Consider the following 19,184-nt stretch of genomic DNA (forward strand, 5'->3'; position numbering starts at 1 on the left):
CCATCGTTTTGGGTAATGTTCAGGATTTGGATGTGGGGGTGGGAGGGCGGCTTTCATACGAGAGACCGCAGCAGGAGTCTGAAATCTACTTGTGGTTAGCTTTCTGATTTGTACTGTTTTTGCTTTATAATACTATAATTAGAAAGTGGGGTTGATTTAGTCACCTTGCGGACTGCACATGCATTAAAATCTCATTTAGAAATGTCTTCCTGTGAAGCATCTTCCACTCCTTTCAGTACTACTTACGTTTTGGGCTTTTATCCTCCAAAATAACCTCACATAAACCTTCCCATTCCCTGCAGTGCATATAATTTATAGATCTGACAAAACATTGCACTTGTGAGAGCGTACGTGCAATATGATGAGCACCCTCGCTTCAGACATAGTGAAGTCACCTCTCTGAGCCAGACTGGATTCGGAACAAAGTTAGTTGTGGCGTTTGGTCCGAAACTGAAGCAATTTAGGCATCAGGTGGAAGATTTAGTTGTGCATGTTACCCAACAAGAACCCACAGTGGTGACCGGGTGTGTTGGGCTGTTTGAATCATTAACTGCTGTTGCAACATCAAACCAGACAACATGACCTCATTGGCTGCTTGGTTGAGATAATACAGCGGCCGTATTGAAATGAGGATCTCTTCACTTATTCAGTACATTCACAGAAGGGGATCATTTCTGTTACCCTGTCTTTGAAACTCTCGCCCCAACTCACGTTGAAACCAAATTCTCCCAATTACTTCAGAACATCCAGTCATTCAAAATACATAAAACACTAAATGCCCATGTTTTAGACTTAAAAGATTATTTATTTGGTAACGAACTCCACCTCAAGCACATAAAAGAACAATATAATCTTCAGTTTAGCATAACAAGATTATCTTAGATCGAGACCATAGGCACCAATCATCACCTGAAACAAAAATGTGACTGCAGTTTTCAGAAAATAAACATTCTGTAAGAAACATGATTATAGTTGCAATGAAACAAATATAGCTAGCAAAGCGGTTTAAAAAAAGAAAATTGAAACTTAGATTATAGCACATTCATTGAAAGACTTTTTTTTAAAGGGACATTGCATGCAGTATTGGGAGATTCAAGCAGCATTAACGTTACAGTTGAGTGGTAAACACCTCAGAATACCCGTACCAGTCAAACATTGTAGAACATAGTTATTGCTGTAGTGAAAGTGAACTGTGCATTTTTTCCTCATTAATTAATTCCTTCATTAAGTCACCGTTTATCTCAAAGATACGATTTGCATAATTATAGATTCAACCAGAAAGGTAAAAAAAAAAAAAAGAACTGATCCGGCATTCAACCAAAAATCCACTTCATCACAGGCTGTCAGTGTCTCAGAAAAAGCCCCATTACAAGGCTGGTTTATCAGTTATTGTAGTTTTGGAAATGTGTAGGGGTCTGATCAAAGAATAATCTGTAACTTCGACTTCCAAACAAATTAATCCTCTTGACCCATACATTTACCAAACCATTGCTAGGATGTACCGGTCAGTAATTATCCTCTAACCTTGTTAGGGACAGGATAGATAAACTTGGCAATCTGGTTCAGGATACAATACCACAGCTTCCCCCACCTTTCACAAGCGGGCCCAACATTCGTGCACCAGCAGTTGGTCTCTGGAGCCTGTGTCCAGGAGGCGGTTGCCACATTCCTCCCAGCGGCATACCCGGCCCTTCTCCACCACCACAAACTTCCACTCTACGTGGCTCTCTGAGGGCAGGCGGACCACTGTGGCCCAGTGCCCGTCCTCCAGTCCCTCTAGCGGAACAAACTCCTTCCAGTTCCCCAGCTCCCACCGGTCACCTGTGACAGCCACCGCCTGGTTGGGCGATTGGGTGATATAATGGATGCTAAAAGTCACGTCCACATCCTGGACCACCGCAATTTTTATCATATTTTCTGGGTTTTCGGCAACAAGTGGAAGAGTGCCAGCGAGTAAGACTTTGGCAGAAGGTGGAATATCGGATGCGTCCGTACAAGTGGTGACTTCTACAGCGGAGGTGAATTTGAGCCCTTCAGAGGGAAGCTGGTAGGTTTTCGTATCGTCGTGGGCAGAAGATGGGACGGGAAGAGTCATCCAGGGAAAGGCTTTGTAGTCATTGTCCATGATCCATTCATTATGGTCCATAGTTGCCTCCATGATACTAATTTCAGTCTTTTCGTAGTCTTCATCCTCCTCGGTTTTTGTAGCCCCTATCATTTCAACATTTACTCCAGTCATCTTCTCTTCACTCTCGACAGCAGCTTTCAGGCCTTGCGGTTTGTCAGTGAAGCAAGTAACACTGCCGGCAATCTGCGCCGCGAACTGATCCATCGCACTGCAGTAACTCTCCTCAATCTCTCGGCCAAACATATCCTCTTGTGATAGGAAGGATTCATTTAAAGTAGAGGCTTTGCGCTCGCTGATAGCTGGCTGGCAGCAATGAGACGGATCAGGCCCAAGGACCATAGCTGCTGTATGCTCTTCTACCACTGCATCGGCATGGAGGCCATGCTGAGCCTCAGTCGGTCCCGCAGACACGATCATATTTTCAATGATCGTGTCATACTCGTTAAAGGAATCAGGGCTGACTGCCAGGCTTGAAATCCCACTTTCTTTCCCCACTGCACCATATGACATGTCAATATCCCTCAGCTCAAACTGCTCGAAAGACAGCATGTCAACTTGACAAAAGGGGGGATGCATGTTGGGAGCGGATGTCAAATCTTCACTATTATTTTTGGTTTGGTCACCCTGTGGGTGTTGAGTGAAGGGCTGTGGGTCAGGACCAGAGACAGACATTACAAGTGCAGCGCAGCTAGTTTTATTGCCAGCAGCTGCAGAATCGAGCAACAACTCCTTTTCAACGAGGTCAATTGGTTTGTCTTCACAAATGAATTGCTGGTGTGGACAAGACATATCTTCAACTATTACAAAAGGTACATTCGCAGCTGTACCTGGATCAATATCTTGTACTCGCTCCGATTGAGGGTCGAGATTAGCAGAGTTTGGGTCTTCATCAAGAGATGGAGTCTCATTATCTTTCTGTGGTTGTTGACAATCAAATGACATATCAGCACATTCTGCCACAATTGAGGAACCTGAAAGACCGCCATTGTGATTACCGGCCGTTACGAGTGAGCGCAAACTGTTCGGCGCAGAGGTGACTGCCACACTCAAACAGTGTTGTTCTTCTTTGCAGGCAACATTGCTGCCACCGGACGGCATTTTGTCTTCTGCCTGATTGGCACCATTATAAAGAACGCCAACCTCTTGGTCACGCGCAAAATCAGTTCCTCCCTTTTGTTCAATCTCCAGGTCTTGCTCGTTGAACTGTACCGAGGCGGCATATAATTTGACGGTTGAACGTTTGTCCAAGTGGTCTTCATCTTCACCATCTTCAGTATCACTATCCCCAATGGGCTGAAAGTTTTCCACTTGTCTGGTTGTCTCGTCAATAACATCCTTCTCCAGGGTCCCGCCCTCATCATCTTGGGATTCTGTTGTTGACACCTAAACACATGGATGAAAAGTATAATAGTTTATACATAATCTCAGTCTTTAATTGACAGTAAGATTAAAAAAAAAAGATTGAAAGTGTTCTGTGCAGAAGGAATGAGGTTGGAGGGAGACTTGGTAAATGTAGGCGAGAGGGAAATAATCCCACTGGGTTGGTGCTCCAACTGCTTGAAGAAATAGTTCAGACCAATTTGGAAATATGCTTATTTTCTTACAAAGTTAGAAATAAGAGACACTGCTCTCATTTACGGTCTGTTGCTTGCGTGTCATCCAAGCACATGCAGACATTTTGGAGGACAGGTGGTCAAATAAAACAAAGGGAACCCAGGGCCAAAATTATTCAGGAAATTAAAAAAAATAAATCTTAAATATTGATGAAGGAAGAAGAAATTATGCTCCAGCAGAAGAGGCACTTTTCTCATCCAGGGCAAAAGCTTGAGCACTACCTATGCAAGGGCCGGGTGTCACCTCAAACAGGGACGGCTGCTTACCGCCTCTCCCTGCTTCGGCTTCTCAGAATGAATCTGTTTAGGCTCCATCAAGCAGCTTTCACAGAAATCTTCCAACACATCCTTAATCGTGTCCTCGCTGGACAGGATTCCTCGTGTCCTCTGAGCAGATGTCTTCTCAGCAGCAGCACGACGGTGCCGGATTCGGAGATCATTCTGAATCAGATCGACATCCGCCTTCACGTCAGACAAGCCCTCATTCACGTCTATCAGAAGAAAGAAATACAGTTGAAATAATATATATTAATATCCTTTAAAAAAAAAAAAAAGTTATACGTTTTTTTAATCATAACCAAAAACGAGATGTTCATTGGATGTCTTTCAGTCAAAATAAGATTTGATGAACTAGTAACTTAAAGATTCCTTAAGTGACAAAAATGCAGTATCACAGGATTCCTTAAGTGACAAAAATGCAGTATCACAGGAGTAATCAATACAATCAGTGACCGTAATTGTTTGTTGGACAGATTTGCCTCTGGTGTGAGAGTTTTTCCAGTCCATTTAACCTTTGCAAGCAGATAAAACCATTACATAAAAATGTACTCAAAGTATCAAATGTTACAATTATGTAACTTTACTACGAACCCATTGTACTTTGTTTGAGAGATTCATCTTTACCATATTCTATGATCTGGTTAAAAATTTGTTTGTGACATCCAACTCCACATGTGCACACAATTTAAACACTGCTTATGGAGCACGGTTAGTGATAGCTCGTTATGATGGCCCATGCGTATCTCCCACAGTGGCACTGGAGCATATAACCCGTACTGAATATAAACACCGTTGCTAAATTAATTGTGACACGAGCATGTCCTCAGCGCATGTACCACTAAAAGACTAACAACGAATACCCCGTTCATCCTAGATATGTTTTTATCATTTCGACTTTAATGTCGTTTTACCTGTTGACTCCCGGATCACCGACGCGTCTCCCTCCGCGCCTCCGTCAGCGTCGGCCACCGCGGCCTTCCTCCGCTTCCCCCTCACGGTCCGGTAGATGACGAGACCCGCCACCACCGACACCACCGCTACGACAGCCAGAGCCACGGCGGGACCGTGGTGCCCGATCATGCAGAAGAGCGAGGCCAGGTCCACGCGTCTCTCCACCGCCACGGTGTTGCCGTTCTTCAGCGGCATGATGCACGTCTGTCGTGGGGGAAAATCACGAGCCGCGCCCCCCTTGCCTCCTTCGGAGCTTCTCTTTGTGCGTGTGGAGGACTCGAGTGAAGGTGGTGCAGGCTGCTCTTCTCTCCGTCTTTTTCTTCTCTCCACGCGTGTGGAGTGACCTCTTGTTGCTGCAGAGCTGCAGGGTTGCGAGCTTCTGATTGGCCGGGACTGATCACGGGGTGTCGGCATTCATTCATAAAACCAATCGGGGCAAAGGGAACAAATCGTTTGCACTCTGATCGTCTCTGCGCTGATAGGATCTGATCCGTCGGAGACCTCCTCTACGAACCTTTAGCTCCTCCGTCACGAGTGCAGCTGCAGTGAAATCACATCATCTCCAGTGATTGCCTCAATAAGCCCCACAGAATCGATCTGGCCTCAGTGGAAGTCTGAGGATTTCAATCAGTTAACAATCAGAGGGCTGGATAACGTCAACTTTTTCTTCAAAAGAGGAAAGTTGAATATTTATAAATTTAGTTAACTCATTTTGTATGCTGGAAAAAATATTTTATTTTGAAGAATCTTTTAATAATTGTAATACATTTTATTTGTATAGCACGTTTCATAGTACTCAAAGACACTAAATCGTCAAAAATAAAAAAGGAAGTTATAAACAAAAAACAAAAAACATCATTTTTGTCACACATTTGAGTGCAGTGTTTTCGGTGCAGGCTTGGATGTGTTTGGGGAAAGAGTTCCAGAGGTTGCTGTCAAACATGACTCCGAGGGGGGTGGGGAGGGATCGATTTTGTCAAAATTGTGACTGGTTTTTATGAGGGATTTGTGCCAATTGATGATCATGTCAGATGGGGCACAGTTGAGTTTCAGGAAGTTGGTTTGCATCCATGATTTAATATCAGTGAGGCATTCGACCATTGCTGGCTTTTGTGAAGGTGTAGAGCTGGACATTGCCAACGTAGTAGTCAAAGTGGAGACCGTGTTGACGTTTGATGCTACAAGAGGGAGCAAGTGTAGGATGAACAGAAGAGGATTGAAATGGGTCAAACAGATCGTTGGTGGTGAGGTGGGCTTGAGTTGGGCTTGGGTTGTGTAGCAATAACACATTCTAGTAATTTTGAAAGAAAGGGAAGATTGGAGATGGGCTGGAAATTTCTCCTTGGGGTGACAGCAGGAGTAGATAGTCTACATAGGGTCACTTTCACCCCTCTTTCAACTGCTCTGATCACCCACACTCTCTGCCACCTCCTCACCCAGAATTGTTGCTCACCCTCTGCTCCAAGTTGATCTTAAGATACTTTGCACACTGCTTTTGGGATCGGCTTATGCTTCACCTTTTGGTTTTATTCTAGTTTTGTGGTTTATTTTGAAGTTATTTCTCATCTCTGACATATTTTATTATTGTTGACAATATTTGGCGAAATTATTGCGAAGTTAAAGTCAAATATAAAATACTGTCAATATATACATATTTATATATGTATACAGTGGGGAAAACAAGTATTTGATACACCGCAGATTTTGCAGGTTTTCCCACTTACAAAGCATGTAGTGTAGCGTCTGTGTAGCGTCCGTATGTGTGTGAGTCTGTAATTGTTAATATGGGTACTCTTCAACTGTGAGTGAGTGAAGTATTTGATCACCTACCAAGCAGTAAGAATTCCGTCTCTCACAGACCTGGCTACGGCTGCGCTGACCACTCCGTCGTTTAGGAGACAAAAGGTCGATTGGCCTCTGCAGAAACTCCTCAATAGAAAATCTTTGGAGCGAGCTGAAAGTCCGTGTTGCCCATCGACAGCCACGAATCCTCTGGATTTGGGGAAGGTCTGTATGGAAGAGTGGCCAAAATCCCTGCTGCAGTGTGTGCAAAACTGGTCAAGAACCACAGGAAACGTATGTAATGAAATTAATTAAATACATTTTTCGAAAGCCTACAAACAAAGTTATGGTTTCCAAGTGTCACATCTGAGACAATGATTCAGCCACATGACCCAGAGCTATACAACAAAGGTGAACAAGCAGCTCCAAGCCTCCACAATCTCCTCTACATGGGTCAATACCGACCTCTAGTGCCTCAAACCGGAAACACACACTTCATGTTGGCTGCTTGGCTCCTCTCCATGTTTTCCACTGGTTTATGACGTGTTATTAAAGATTAGCAGAATGAAATCACACCCCCCCCCCCCCCAGAGCCTTTTGCTGCGTTACTGAGCCGTTCGAGCGACTAAGTACAACAATATTTATGGAAAGTATCTCTACTGGGAATGGTAGCAGTATCAAGAGCTATGCCGTGAGAACAGGACTGGAGTCAGTGGTTTAAGTGATCTGGCAGCTGTAGTTGTTGTCATGGCAACAGAAGCTTCACCTTCCGCTGGTGCAGGGTTAGTAAAATGACTGACAACTACTAGTATCACTTAAAGTAACGTGCATTATGCTCCTCAATCTTATGCATCACAAATTGATTTATTCCTTTTTTTTACTTTAAACCCCTCCATATTACTCCCTTGTGCCTTTCCATAACCATTGTTTCTCCCTCCCTCCCCACCAGGGCATGGAGTAGGGTGGGTGAGCTGGGAACTGAAGGGGTGTTGGTTCGAACTCCGGCTACTCCTTGTCCCTCTTCTCCCACTGTATTGGAAGGGATAAATGCAGAGAAGCGTTTTGTTGTCTCAGTAGCTGTACTGACAAAAAGTTGAATCTTCTTCTTCTGTTGCCTCTCTCCGTTGTCCGGCATGCAGTCACATCACATGATCCCCTCTTCCCACCTGCCTCAGAGCTTCCCCCCCAATCAGGCCGGTTGTAAATTATACTCTGTTTCAGAGGGTTAAAACAGAGGATTTTCTCCTTCACTGACACATTGTTTGTAGTGGGTACAATACACTTTTTACATAAACTTATCAGTTTTTTTCTTGTTATTGAATCTTCTAGTGAAGGCAGTGTGCGTTCTGTTATTAAATCTTCAACATGACCAAGTCCAATGTGAATGTGGAACAGAACTCAGTTTTAATACTGTCCGTCTACATCTAAGTGAGACAAGATGTTGAACCTTTGATTAGACACAAATACAAATCCCAATAAAAATAAAGATGTTCAGATTCAAAACCAGGGAATACGCAGATGAACAGAACTTTACAATTATGGGAAGAGTACTGACAAATTTGCAAATAAAACGAGTGAAGGTTATTTCTCACCAGTACGACACACAACCTTTATTCTGATTAAACTCCCTGAAAATATTGTGCTTGATATTTCTCTAATCTTCATTTAAATCTGGGAATTAATTCCATTTAGCGTGAAATGGAGTCCAACACACGTTAATGATCCGGTCATGGAGTGGAGGGAAGGAGCACCACCCAGTGGAGAACACAGGACTGGTCCCTCAGGAGATCTGTCTGTCTGGAACGAGCATTCCTTTTTTCATTTTTTATATTAAAAAGAAGTGCAGGGTAGTCACATCCACTAGATGTGCTATTTCATATTTAAGGGTGTTCTCTTTAAGATGATTACAGCAAGCAAGTGATAGTTTGTTTATGAACAAAAAAGTCTGTTGTTGAATATTTTCTTGTATCTTATAATGTATGATGTGCAAGTAGGAATAATGACTTGTCTTTTTCTTGTTTAAAACCATTCTTTTAATCATAAGCGATTCATATCAGGCTCAAAAAATGGCTCAAATTGATCAAGTTATGACGCAGCACTGACTCTGGGTAAATACTGAAGTAAAATTGGACTCTGCCTGGACCTAAAGCCCAATAACTCAAAGAAAACCTTGTGACAGCACGTTTTTCCTTCCCCCTTTCCCTATATGTTGTTTACCATCTCATGCTCTGTCTCTCCCTGGATGCCAGGGCTTTTCTTATCCAGGAATAGATGGGATTGTCCCTTGGCAACGTGGCAGCATCGTGGGGGAGGAGGAGAAGGAGGAGGAGAGAAACCACCTCAGGCACTCCCTCTGCTTTTGTTTTAACTCTCTATTTGGGGAAAGTGCTGACGGGACGCTCATTGGTTTTGGATCTTTAAATAATCCGAGGTAGTCTTTCCTCTCCTCCTTTCATCGGCCCTCGTCTACCAGTTCGCCTCCTCCTCCTTGCACTCAGCACTTCGGGGCGTTACCGTGATACCCCCCTCCTCTTTTTTGTACTTGGCATCTCTTGCTTTTCATCTCCTCACTTCTGTGAGATGCTGAGTGGCTGCCAACACATGGAAACATTTACTGACTGGTTATATTTCCTCTTTCCCTCCAGTCCCGCCCCCACCCTATCCTCCAATCATTTTTCTTTTGTGAAATCTTTCTTTTAACCCCCCCCCCCGCAAACTCACGTCCCTCTTGTCCCCGACACTGTAACTGACTCTTAATTAACAGGGTGTGTGTCTACTGTTGTCACAATAGCCCATGAGTCAACCAGCCAGCCAGTGTGTGCTTGTGTATGCAGCATGTGTGGCTGTCTGCATCTGTTTATGTTAGAAATGATGTTGTACATGTGCAACGAAATAATGTACGTTGCACACTTTAAGGTTTCAGCACGTCTGACAATGTTTTATTGAGGATCTATTTTCTTTTTTCTAAATTCGAGTTAAGTTGTTTTTGCCCCAATGCATGTACAGAGGTTGGACTGTATCTTGACCTCCTGGCTTTTCAAATGCAAATGCAAACACAACACCTCATGTGGGAGTCCTTTCCCATTGGACGAACTGGAGCAGTCTGTTTGGGCACTTTACATGACCAGCACCTCTAAGAAACAAGTTTGGGCTATGTCATTCTAAAAGTCAGGAAAAGGACTCTTAAAGACGTCACAACAATTTTATCAGGGTTATCTGTAGGTCATATGTAGATCTGTAGGGGGCATCGGGTGAAAGCGGTGGAGTGACCCCCCCCCAGAGACCCCACGTCGACATCTACAGAACATAAAATCTACTTGAACCCACAGCCCTTAAGTTAGCTGTGAGGCGACGGTGCTCGCCACCACATCACCGTGTGGCCCTTGTTCACAGCAGGATTTTTCTAATTATTTTTGTGAGTATCCCTAACAAAACACTAACAACATCGGTGACAGATTGTGTCATATTTTGATATGAAGTGAATACCATTGTTTGGACCTCAATGCTAAAAAAAGCTTTATTCAATTTATTCTGATGTCGTCCACATGAAACAAAAAACTGTGGAGCTGTATAATGATGTGTTTAGGAGTAACATTTCTGCAGGCACATTTCTCCTCTTTTATTTATTGTAGGAAAGTGTTCAAAGCAGGAAAAAGATCAACGATTTTTAATAAATTGTGCTCACAAAGAGCGGCTTCTGTACGCACGCACTTCCTGTGTGACTTTAAGGGTCTCTGGTATTTGAACAGATGTGGTCAGACTGAGCGTGCCTAGTTCCCCCTACTGACCTAAATGTGCACTTCCTGCTCCGAAAGCTAACACCCACAGAGAACAATCGCAGTTTGTGCCCTCTGAACACATGCACAGACATGAACACACACATGGTGAGTTAACGGTCACTGTGTTAGCCGTATACATAACAACACATGCTCAGAGATGCTTTCATGAATGGACGTGCAACACACACACGAAGCAGTTGGTGTGTGTGTGTGTGTGTGTGTGTGTGTGTGTGTGTGTGTGTTTGTGTGTGTTTTCAAATGAACTGGAAGCGAGAGTGAAAAGCTGAGCTGAAATGGATGGAGAGAAACAGAGCAGAAGAAGAGGGGAAAATGTGATAAAGGTAGAGGGGGAAAATGAGATTTACATGGAAAAGCAGTGGAAGAAGCTGAGATAAGTGTGGAGATATTTTAAGAGAGATTAAGATACACCAATAAAGAGAGAAAGCAAGGCAAATTAATGAAATAAAGTCAAAATAAACCAGAGAGACGGCAAAACTGAGAGACAAGGAAAAGAGTGAGCAGGAGAAGAAGAGGTCGTGGACTGTGAGCTAAATTTGTGCCAACAAAGCAGAACGGAAAACCAGAGCCGGTGACTTGTGTAAGTACTACTGGAAAGCAACACAAGAACGACACACACACACACACACACACACACACACACACACACACACACACACACACACACACACACACACACAATGAAAGTGTTTTTCTTTAATACATCCATTCCTTTTAAAAATGAGATCAGAATAACTACCCATCAAATATATGAAAGACTTGGTTTAAAACCTTAAACCAAGTCTTTCATATATTTGATGGGTAATAACTACCCGTTATTGTGGGGTACCCACCCCACAATAACTACCCATCAAATATATGAAAGACTTGGTTTAAAACCTTAAACCAAGTCTTTCATATATTTGATGGGTAGTTATTCTGATCTCATTTGGCAAGTTAACACAGGAAAAATTACACAAACACCAGAGCAATAAAATTATGTCGACTTTTCAAGTTCAAGTGAAATTCATGCACGTAAATCATATCATATTTAATTTCAGATTGGGGTTATCAATAAATAATGGCCACAAACAGCCTTCCCGGGAACGTTCCTAGCCAGGAGTTGTCTCTAGACTTGAAGCATTAGGGATTAATCTTGTGTGTAAAAGCTCTAACAAGGTCATAAAAAGATTTATATTAGCTGTTCTCACGAGCAAGTGTCTCGTCCAAGAAAAATCTTCCCGCAACAAGAGAGTTAAACATTTCCAGCAGTAGCAGCGTGCGCTTTCTTTGGAGTAAAAGTAAAAACTGGCCAACAAAGGCCTTCACAACAAAAGGGAGAGCGGTAGAAGTTTTTAGCCACGCTAGCACCTCGGCTATGGGGGTTAGCGGTCAGTCGGTTTGGGCCGTTCTGCTGGATGGATTTCAGTTAAATTACAGGTTTTAACTTCTCCAATATTTAGTTCATGAATAAATACCTGAAAAACTTATGAGCTTCAACTTTAATTTGTGTTAAGTGCTAATTCACATGCTAAAAGAACTTCAATACGGAGACAATAGTGAATCCATTATACTGTACTTGATTAGCAGCTATGCTAGCATTGCCACACTCAGCATTTAGTTGAACCCACAACGTCATGGCTCAGGCTGGTGAATCATTTTCTTCTTGACAACACAACACCCATAAATTAATTAAATTAGTCAAATTTGTTCCCCCCAAACTATTAAAACATAGTTACTATGTTTATCTACTTATACCTAACACATCCTACGGTTTCTGTGAATACACCAACTGAAAATACCTGTTAACATATGCATGATAAAACAAAAGTTTTAACTTTGTAAAAAGTATGTAACTACAGTTCTATGAATCCTGGATGTCAGTAAGGATGAAATTGAACATACGGCACCTTGTACTGAGAATTGTCTGACTAAATGTTTGAATGACATGCATCCGCAGTACATTACATTACACTTTTATCCAAAGCGACTTACACTGCATCTTTAACCCATGGTTTTTACATTTTGCCCATGGAGCAATTAGGGGTTAGGTGTCTCTCTCAGGGACACTTCGACATGGAGCAGCCGGGGTTTGAACCGCCAACCTTGAGGTTCCCAGTGCACCATCTCTACTCCAGGTGCCTAGTAGTAACAAATGGGCTTGGGATCGAGTGCTGCAGAGTAAGGAAGTTAGAAAGAAGCAAACATTTTATGTTGATTTTGAAGATTTATTATATGTGGCGGAGGCAAAAAGGGTACACTGGTTTGAAAGTGTGACACTAAACAACTCAAAAATGTATGTCCAGAAGTGAAGTTTAAATATTTTTGGGACTATTTTACAAACTGTCTTTATATTTATTTTGTCATGCGTACTTAAAGTCTGACACTAAACGAGCAGCTGTGCAGCTTTTACAGAAGAATGTCAACACTTTTCCAACCCTCCCTAGGAGGCAGGATACCTGGGTGAGTGAGACTGCCTTCCTGGCTGACTTTATGCACGCCTCATCCAGACTCGGGCCCCTGTGGCCTTCGCTGCTTGTTGTTTTGTGTCTTTCTGAGTCAGCGTTGAAAGGTTTCTTAAAGCTGTAGAGAGTAAGTTATTTTTTTCCCCATCAGATCTCCAAAAGGACGATCCCACAAGCAAATGACTTTCTTAAAGCTAACCCAGTGGTTTTGTTGAACTAACCCAAGCATTGGTTCTGTTGCCTTTGCCTAAGTATGCAGTTTATTTTCAGCTAAACCGTGAAAGGTTTTCTAAACAAAAGTGGTATTGTTGCCTAAACCAAAAACAATTCTTGTCCCCTAAACACTGTATTTAGACTGTGTTGGCAGGGTAGAGGATTCTCAAATCTTAACAGATTTCATAAATGTGGGAAAACACACAAGGACAGACTTTACTAATTTTCAAAATTTTAATCACAAGCACCCAGATCCCAGAGGATTGAATCAAGACCAAACACATTCTGCTAATAATATTATGTTTTGCATCGAAAAAGTCATGGCTGAGAAGGTGGAATCAATATGTTCCTGCTTCTGTGACCTGGCATTTTTTCACAATTTCCGAGAACAACAATTAACTAAGACTGAAAATAGTAAGTATTTTAACAGTTTATTTATTCTTTCATGTATTTGATCGAATTAATATTATGTTCTTTGGTTGTGATTTTCTCAAATGAATTGCGCTGACAAACTTTGCTCCACACTGCAGGGAAAAGGCACCATTGAACGATGCAGAGCACAGCAATGTTAATGACATTAACAGAGGCTGAGAGAGAACCTGATTCAGACAGACAATGCCTGAGTGTGTGTGCGTGCGTGCTCGTGAGACTGGGACATACAGACCATTATGACATCACTGTTTCCACAGGAAATCATGTTCCCCAAAACCCTAGTTTTCCACTCTGTAGTCCACCTCATTCCCTACTCTCTCTTAGGGATTCTGTCTCTGTCCCCCACTCAATGCTGCCTAGTGGCAGCAGGGAACTCAATCAGTTTAATTGTGTCTTCCAGTGTTGTTGTTCCCACCAGCAGAAAGGGTGAAGTCATATTGTTTTTACACATGCAGCTGATGGTTCCACGGAAAATGGATACAAGAAACCAGGTCTCATTTTCATTGTTTTAGTCGGAGTTACCAGGTTACAGTGGCGAGGTTACGCAAAGGTCCTAATTGGAAATAAAGATATTTCATTGTAATGTCAGCACAATATAGTAAGTAGACAATAGTCTATACGAAGTTTTTTGAAGTGTCAAGTGTCCCTCTTTCATACTTACAGGGTCGTCGTGGCGCAGAGGTACACAGGGTGCGCTGGGAACTGCAAGGTTGGTGGTTCAAGACCTGGCTGCCCCATGTCTCAAGTCGAAGTGTCCCTGAGCAAGACACCTAACCCCTAATTGCTCCCCGGGCAAAATGTAAAAAGCCATGGGTCACAAAAGTAATGTAAGTTGCTTTGGATAAAAGCGTCAGCTAAATGACTTGTAATGTAACACTTGCAACAACATGCATGCTTCTGACAGTGATTGTGACTTTCACCCAAGTGAGGGTAAGGCATTGACCCTTAACTTTATACGTATATGAGCAGTGGTCGTGGTGGTCTTGAAGTCACACGTTGGTTTGGGGGGTGGGATTTTGAAGCCCAAATTTCACAATTTGGTCATTATTATCTTAGTCGTTGGCCTTCTCCGTTTGCAACCAATGGAAGTGGTTCGCTTTTAGTTCACTTCCTTATTTCTTTTCATGACTCCTTTTATTTCTGACTCTGATGCTTCACAACAGAAGACTTTGCCACATCAAGATCCAGCAGCTATATCGACTTTAACTGCAGCCTTCTCTGCCCAAGCAAGTCAACTCGCTGCCCATCGTCAAAGCAGTGGCTGCAAGGATCGTCATCAGAGTAATCCCCCACGCAAGCCACAACCACGGGTCCTCGTCTTGCGCACCCGGAAAAGTTTGACGGAGATCCTGGCAAATGTACGGGGTTCATTCTCCAATGCATTGCGCAACAACCCACGCTGTATTCCACCGAGGCTGGTAAGATCGCTTTTGTCTGCTCGTTGCTCACCAGGAAGGCATTGGATTGGATAACGGCTGTGTGGAGAGATGATGGAACTGCATTCCCGTTATTCAATGTGTTTCTTCAACGCTTTCATGAGGTCTTCGAACACTCTAAAGAGGGGAAAGGTGCTGGCGATTGAACCTGAGCCCATGCAGATCCATGCTTACTATCTGTCCGCAGAGGAGAGAGAACGAAGGGTTTGTAATCACCTGTGTATGTACTGTGGCGAGGCCGGTCATCTTCGTAATGCCTGTCCATCTAAACCACTTCTAGCAGCATCTCGACCGGTGAGTCCCAATGTTGATGCTTTAAACTCCAATTCATGTGTATCCATGCCCGTTGTTATCACGGTCCACAGTCGGCAGATTACCACCAGTGCTTTAGTGGACACTGGAGCCGCCGGTAATTTTATGTCTGCTGATTTTGCTTGACAACATAACATTAATCCGTTGCCCCCTCACAGTTGAAGCCATCGATGGACGGCCACTAGGCTCCGGTTATGTTTCTCATATCACCCAGGAACTCCATCTACAAACTGGGGCACTCCACCGTGAGATCATACAATTTTACGTCTTCCATGCTCCATATATACCTGTGATCTCAGGTCTGCCCTGGCTTTGCAAACATGATCTTCTGGAGAACCAACCAAATTGCTCGTTGGAGAGATTGCTGCCACTCCAAATGCCTCGTCCAGGTCGCTCCATCACCCATCCGAGTGATCACTTTACCTGCGAGGAGAACCAGCTTGAACAACCTCCCTTCCGAATATCACGATCTATCAGAAGCCTTCAGCAAAATCAATGCATCTAAACTTCCACCTCATCGTGCCAGTGACTGCGCCATTGATTTACTACCAGGGTCTACACCTCCCAAGGGTCGTATATTTCCTCTGTCCCAACCTGAATCCGAGTCCATGAGGAAGTTTACCGAGGAGGAACTCACAAAGGGCTTCATTCGACCTTCCATGTCTACAGTGTCTGCAGGTTTCTTCTTACTCCACGAAGGACGGAGGACTCCGACCCTGCATTGACTGATTAACCATGTACAGCACGTTCGGGCCGTCCTCCAGAGGCTCATTCAGCACCAGCTATACGCAAAACTGAAGAAGTGCAAATTTGATCAGACTGGACGTGGGCAAGGTCAGAGTAGTACTAGAATGGCCACAAGCTACCACCCTGAAAGAACTGCAACGCTTCCTCGGATTTGCCAACTTCTATCGCTACTTCATAAGAAACATCCGACACTGCCAAGTCTGCAGCACCCAGAAATCATCACACCAACTATCTGCCGGCCTGTTACATCCTCTTCCCATTCTACAGCGTTCTTGGTCACATATAGCCATCGATTTGCCTGTCTCTGAGGGAAACACCACCATCCTTACCGTTGTGGACTGGTTCTCCAAGGCCTGCCGCCTGATACTTCTGACTAAGTTTCCTACTGCTTTGCAAACAGCAGAGCACCTCTGCAACCTGGTATTCAGATTTTATGGTCTACCCGAGGATATTGTCTACGATAGAGGACCCCAATTCACGTCTGGTTAGCCTTCTTCAAGGTCCTTCAGATCAAAGTCAGTTTCACATCAGGGTATCATCCTCAAAGGGGCAGGCCGGACCCATGAATCAAGAGGTCATACGATCTCTACGCTAAGTATGCCCAGAACTCCATCCAGAAACATTCCACCGGCATAACCCCTTTCCAGTGTACAGTGATCCCTCGCCACTTCGCGGTTCACTTATCGCGGATTCGCTATTTCGCGGATTTTCATAATGCATTTTTTTTTTTTGGTGCATTGTGCTCTGCATTCTGGTTCGCTAAAAACTCACTCCCGAGCCGTTCATTACAGTTCTCCAACGTAATCGATGGTGGCATGTCGGTGTACAAGGATCTTTTTGCAAAGAAGAAAAAAGAGCGACAACAGCTGCCTATCACTATGTTCTTCTCCCGAACAAACACACCTGCACCGCGGGCTTCAGAAGAAGAGAACACTGCAGAGCGCAGTCAGGATGCAGCGGCCCAGTCTGAAGAGCAGTGAAACGGCCTACACGTGAGTCACTGTATTTGTATACATGTAATAGTTGCTAATTGTAAAAAAAAAAAAAAAGTTTTCTATTTCGCGGATTTCACTTATCGCGGGTCATTTTCGGAACGTAACCCCCGCGATAAACGAGGGATTACTGTATCCTGGGATTTCAACCACCCCTCTTCCCATGGTCAGGAGAACCCACGAACATCCCAGACGTGAATGACACCTGGAATCTTCGCCAACATATATATATATATATATATATATATATATATATATATATATATATATATATATATATATACACATATACATACATACACACATACATATATATATATACACATATATATACATACATACATACACATATATATATATATATATATATATATATATATATATATGTGGGTGGGTGCCTTAACATATGGTTGACTCAGAAGGGGTCATGTCTGTAACTCTGTGTGACAGGTCAAGAATGTGCGATAGCATGCACACGAACACACACACACAGGAGCTGTTGTGCTTTTACATCAAAGTGGTGACATTTAGCACCCGACTTCAATACGAGGTCAACCCCAGAAGATCACCCACCGCCAAAGCAACGATTAGAATGTGCCTCAGTCTTCCGCGTGTGCCCATGTGAGAAAGGGAGAGTTTGAGTGACAGAGAGGGAATGAAAGAGAGACAGCATATGTATCAATGTGTGTGGGTCACATAGTCATGTGAGCCTACATGAGTCCCTTCTTTCAATGAGTTGTCCCAACACTCTTTGAGAAAGTCAACGACCTCATCTTCTGCCCCATTCACCCACACAGACTACATGCCCTCCGTGCATTCTAAGACGTGGCCTGTGCTACGTTTACGCCTCGCCCAGGTTTGCTTCCTGATTGGGTCCAGACGTGGGCTTTCTTCGTATAAAGTCCCTAATCACATGAACCATTTCCCAAAGGAAACAAGTGGTTAACTCAACACAGGACAACAGATTCCAGGTGTTGTGGACGCTCTCTCCTGGATAGTTGCTGTTGTGCAGTCCACATAACAATAATATAATAATTAACAATACTACTACTGTTTTATGTATCCATATACTGCCTTTTAAAGATTTGACTATCCTCAGGAAGTGACCAGAGGAACTCAACTAAAGAGGGCGAGCTAAAAAGAGCTGAAATGTGACTTTGTTGAAACAGACAAGGGGCTCTTTTACCTCTTCGGGCAGGGACCATTTCCTCTCCCCTCCTCCCTTCTTCCCGCTCTCCTTTTAATAAAGTCTTTAAATCATTCCTCTTTTTCCACCTGTGCTTCTCTATGGCATCTGTCTCTCACTCGCTCGCTGTCTCATGTGTGACACATCTCTCTTGCTCTTGCTGACTCCCCCGTTAAGGGCTCTGGCACGGAAACTGTGAATTAAACACATATTTAATTCACAGGTCCTCTCTCACTGTGTGTATGTGTGTGGATTAGCCAAAGGCCCTGTGGTTGGTGTGACTTCAAAGCTGAAACCAGATTCTCTCCACTGTCTGCAGCTTCCCTATAAGTCCCACATAAATCCCACCAACCATACTGGAGGGAAGACGCACATACCCGTTTACACAGCAGAGAGGGTGGGGGGGGAGCCAGATGGGCTAAAAGTGCATGCGGCCGCATGCATAATGCAAACATATCTGGCCAGAACTGACATGTACTGAAGATGTGGAAAGAAGATAAACTCAATCGGACATTTTTCAATACAGGGGTGAAGTTAATTGGAATGAAATAACAATGAGAGTCATGGCCGAGATGGTTTTTAAAGGGTTGACTAGCAGTAAACAAGGCCCAGCCTCTGATTGAATTTGCCATAAAATAAACAGGGTGTTGACAGGCAAGCCTTACGTGAATTTATTTTTGTAACTAGATTATTTCTCCAGTTACATACATGCAACTATGCAGTTGAACTGTTTCCCTCGTGTACTGTAACCACAGACTGGAGAGTGATGTCTGCAAGAGGGTTTGCTCCATTTTTATTTTGTTAGATTAGATTTCTTTTTTGTGAAAAGTGATTCACTTTCACAGCAGGGCTCTGCATGACACTGCACTTCA

General features: G+C 43.4%; 1 protein-coding gene across 3 annotated transcripts; it reads right to left on the reverse strand.

The window, feature by feature from the left end:
- Positions 1-784: 784 nt before the first annotated feature.
- Positions 785-6,889, reverse strand: stbd1 (starch binding domain 1). 3 transcript variants are annotated; one of them, XM_078088265.1, is made up of 4 exons: positions 6,802-6,889; positions 4,932-5,585; positions 4,009-4,232; positions 785-3,511 (listed from the first exon to the last, which is right to left on the reverse strand). In XM_078088265.1, exons 2-4 carry the CDS (start codon positions 5,383-5,385, stop codon positions 1,595-1,597), a joined length of 2,595 nt encoding a protein of 864 aa, XP_077944391.1. In that variant the 5' UTR covers positions 5,386-5,585; positions 6,802-6,889; the 3' UTR covers positions 785-1,594. The 3 variants fall into 3 exon arrangements, with proteins under 3 accessions (XP_077944391.1, XP_077944392.1, XP_040054081.2); XM_078088266.1 differs by lacking the exon at positions 6,802-6,889 and having other exon boundaries at positions 4,932-5,364; positions 5,486-5,545; XM_040198147.2 differs by lacking the exon at positions 6,802-6,889 and having other exon boundaries at positions 4,932-5,377.
- Positions 6,890-19,184: the final 12,295 nt, after the last annotated feature.

The sequence above is a fragment of the Gasterosteus aculeatus genome, chromosome 14 (genome assembly GCF_964276395.1).
Source record: "Gasterosteus aculeatus chromosome 14, fGasAcu3.hap1.1, whole genome shotgun sequence".
In the NCBI taxonomy this organism is placed as follows: Eukaryota; Metazoa; Chordata; class Actinopteri; order Perciformes; family Gasterosteidae; genus Gasterosteus; species Gasterosteus aculeatus.

Bases quoted from the DNA above. Each gene is read 5' to 3' on its own strand.
- stbd1 (XM_078088265.1), bottom strand. From the start codon at position 5,385: ATGCCGACACCCCGTGATCAGTCCCGGCCAATCAGAAGCTCGCAACCC. The intron at 4,233-4,931 runs GTAAAACGACAT...TTCTTCTGATAG, and splicing joins GGTGATCCGGGAGTCAACAG to ACGTGAATGAGGGCTTGTCT. The intron at 3,512-4,008 runs GTAAGCAGCCGT...CCATGTGTTTAG, and splicing joins AGCCGAAGCAGGGAGAGGCG to GTGTCAACAACAGAATCCCA.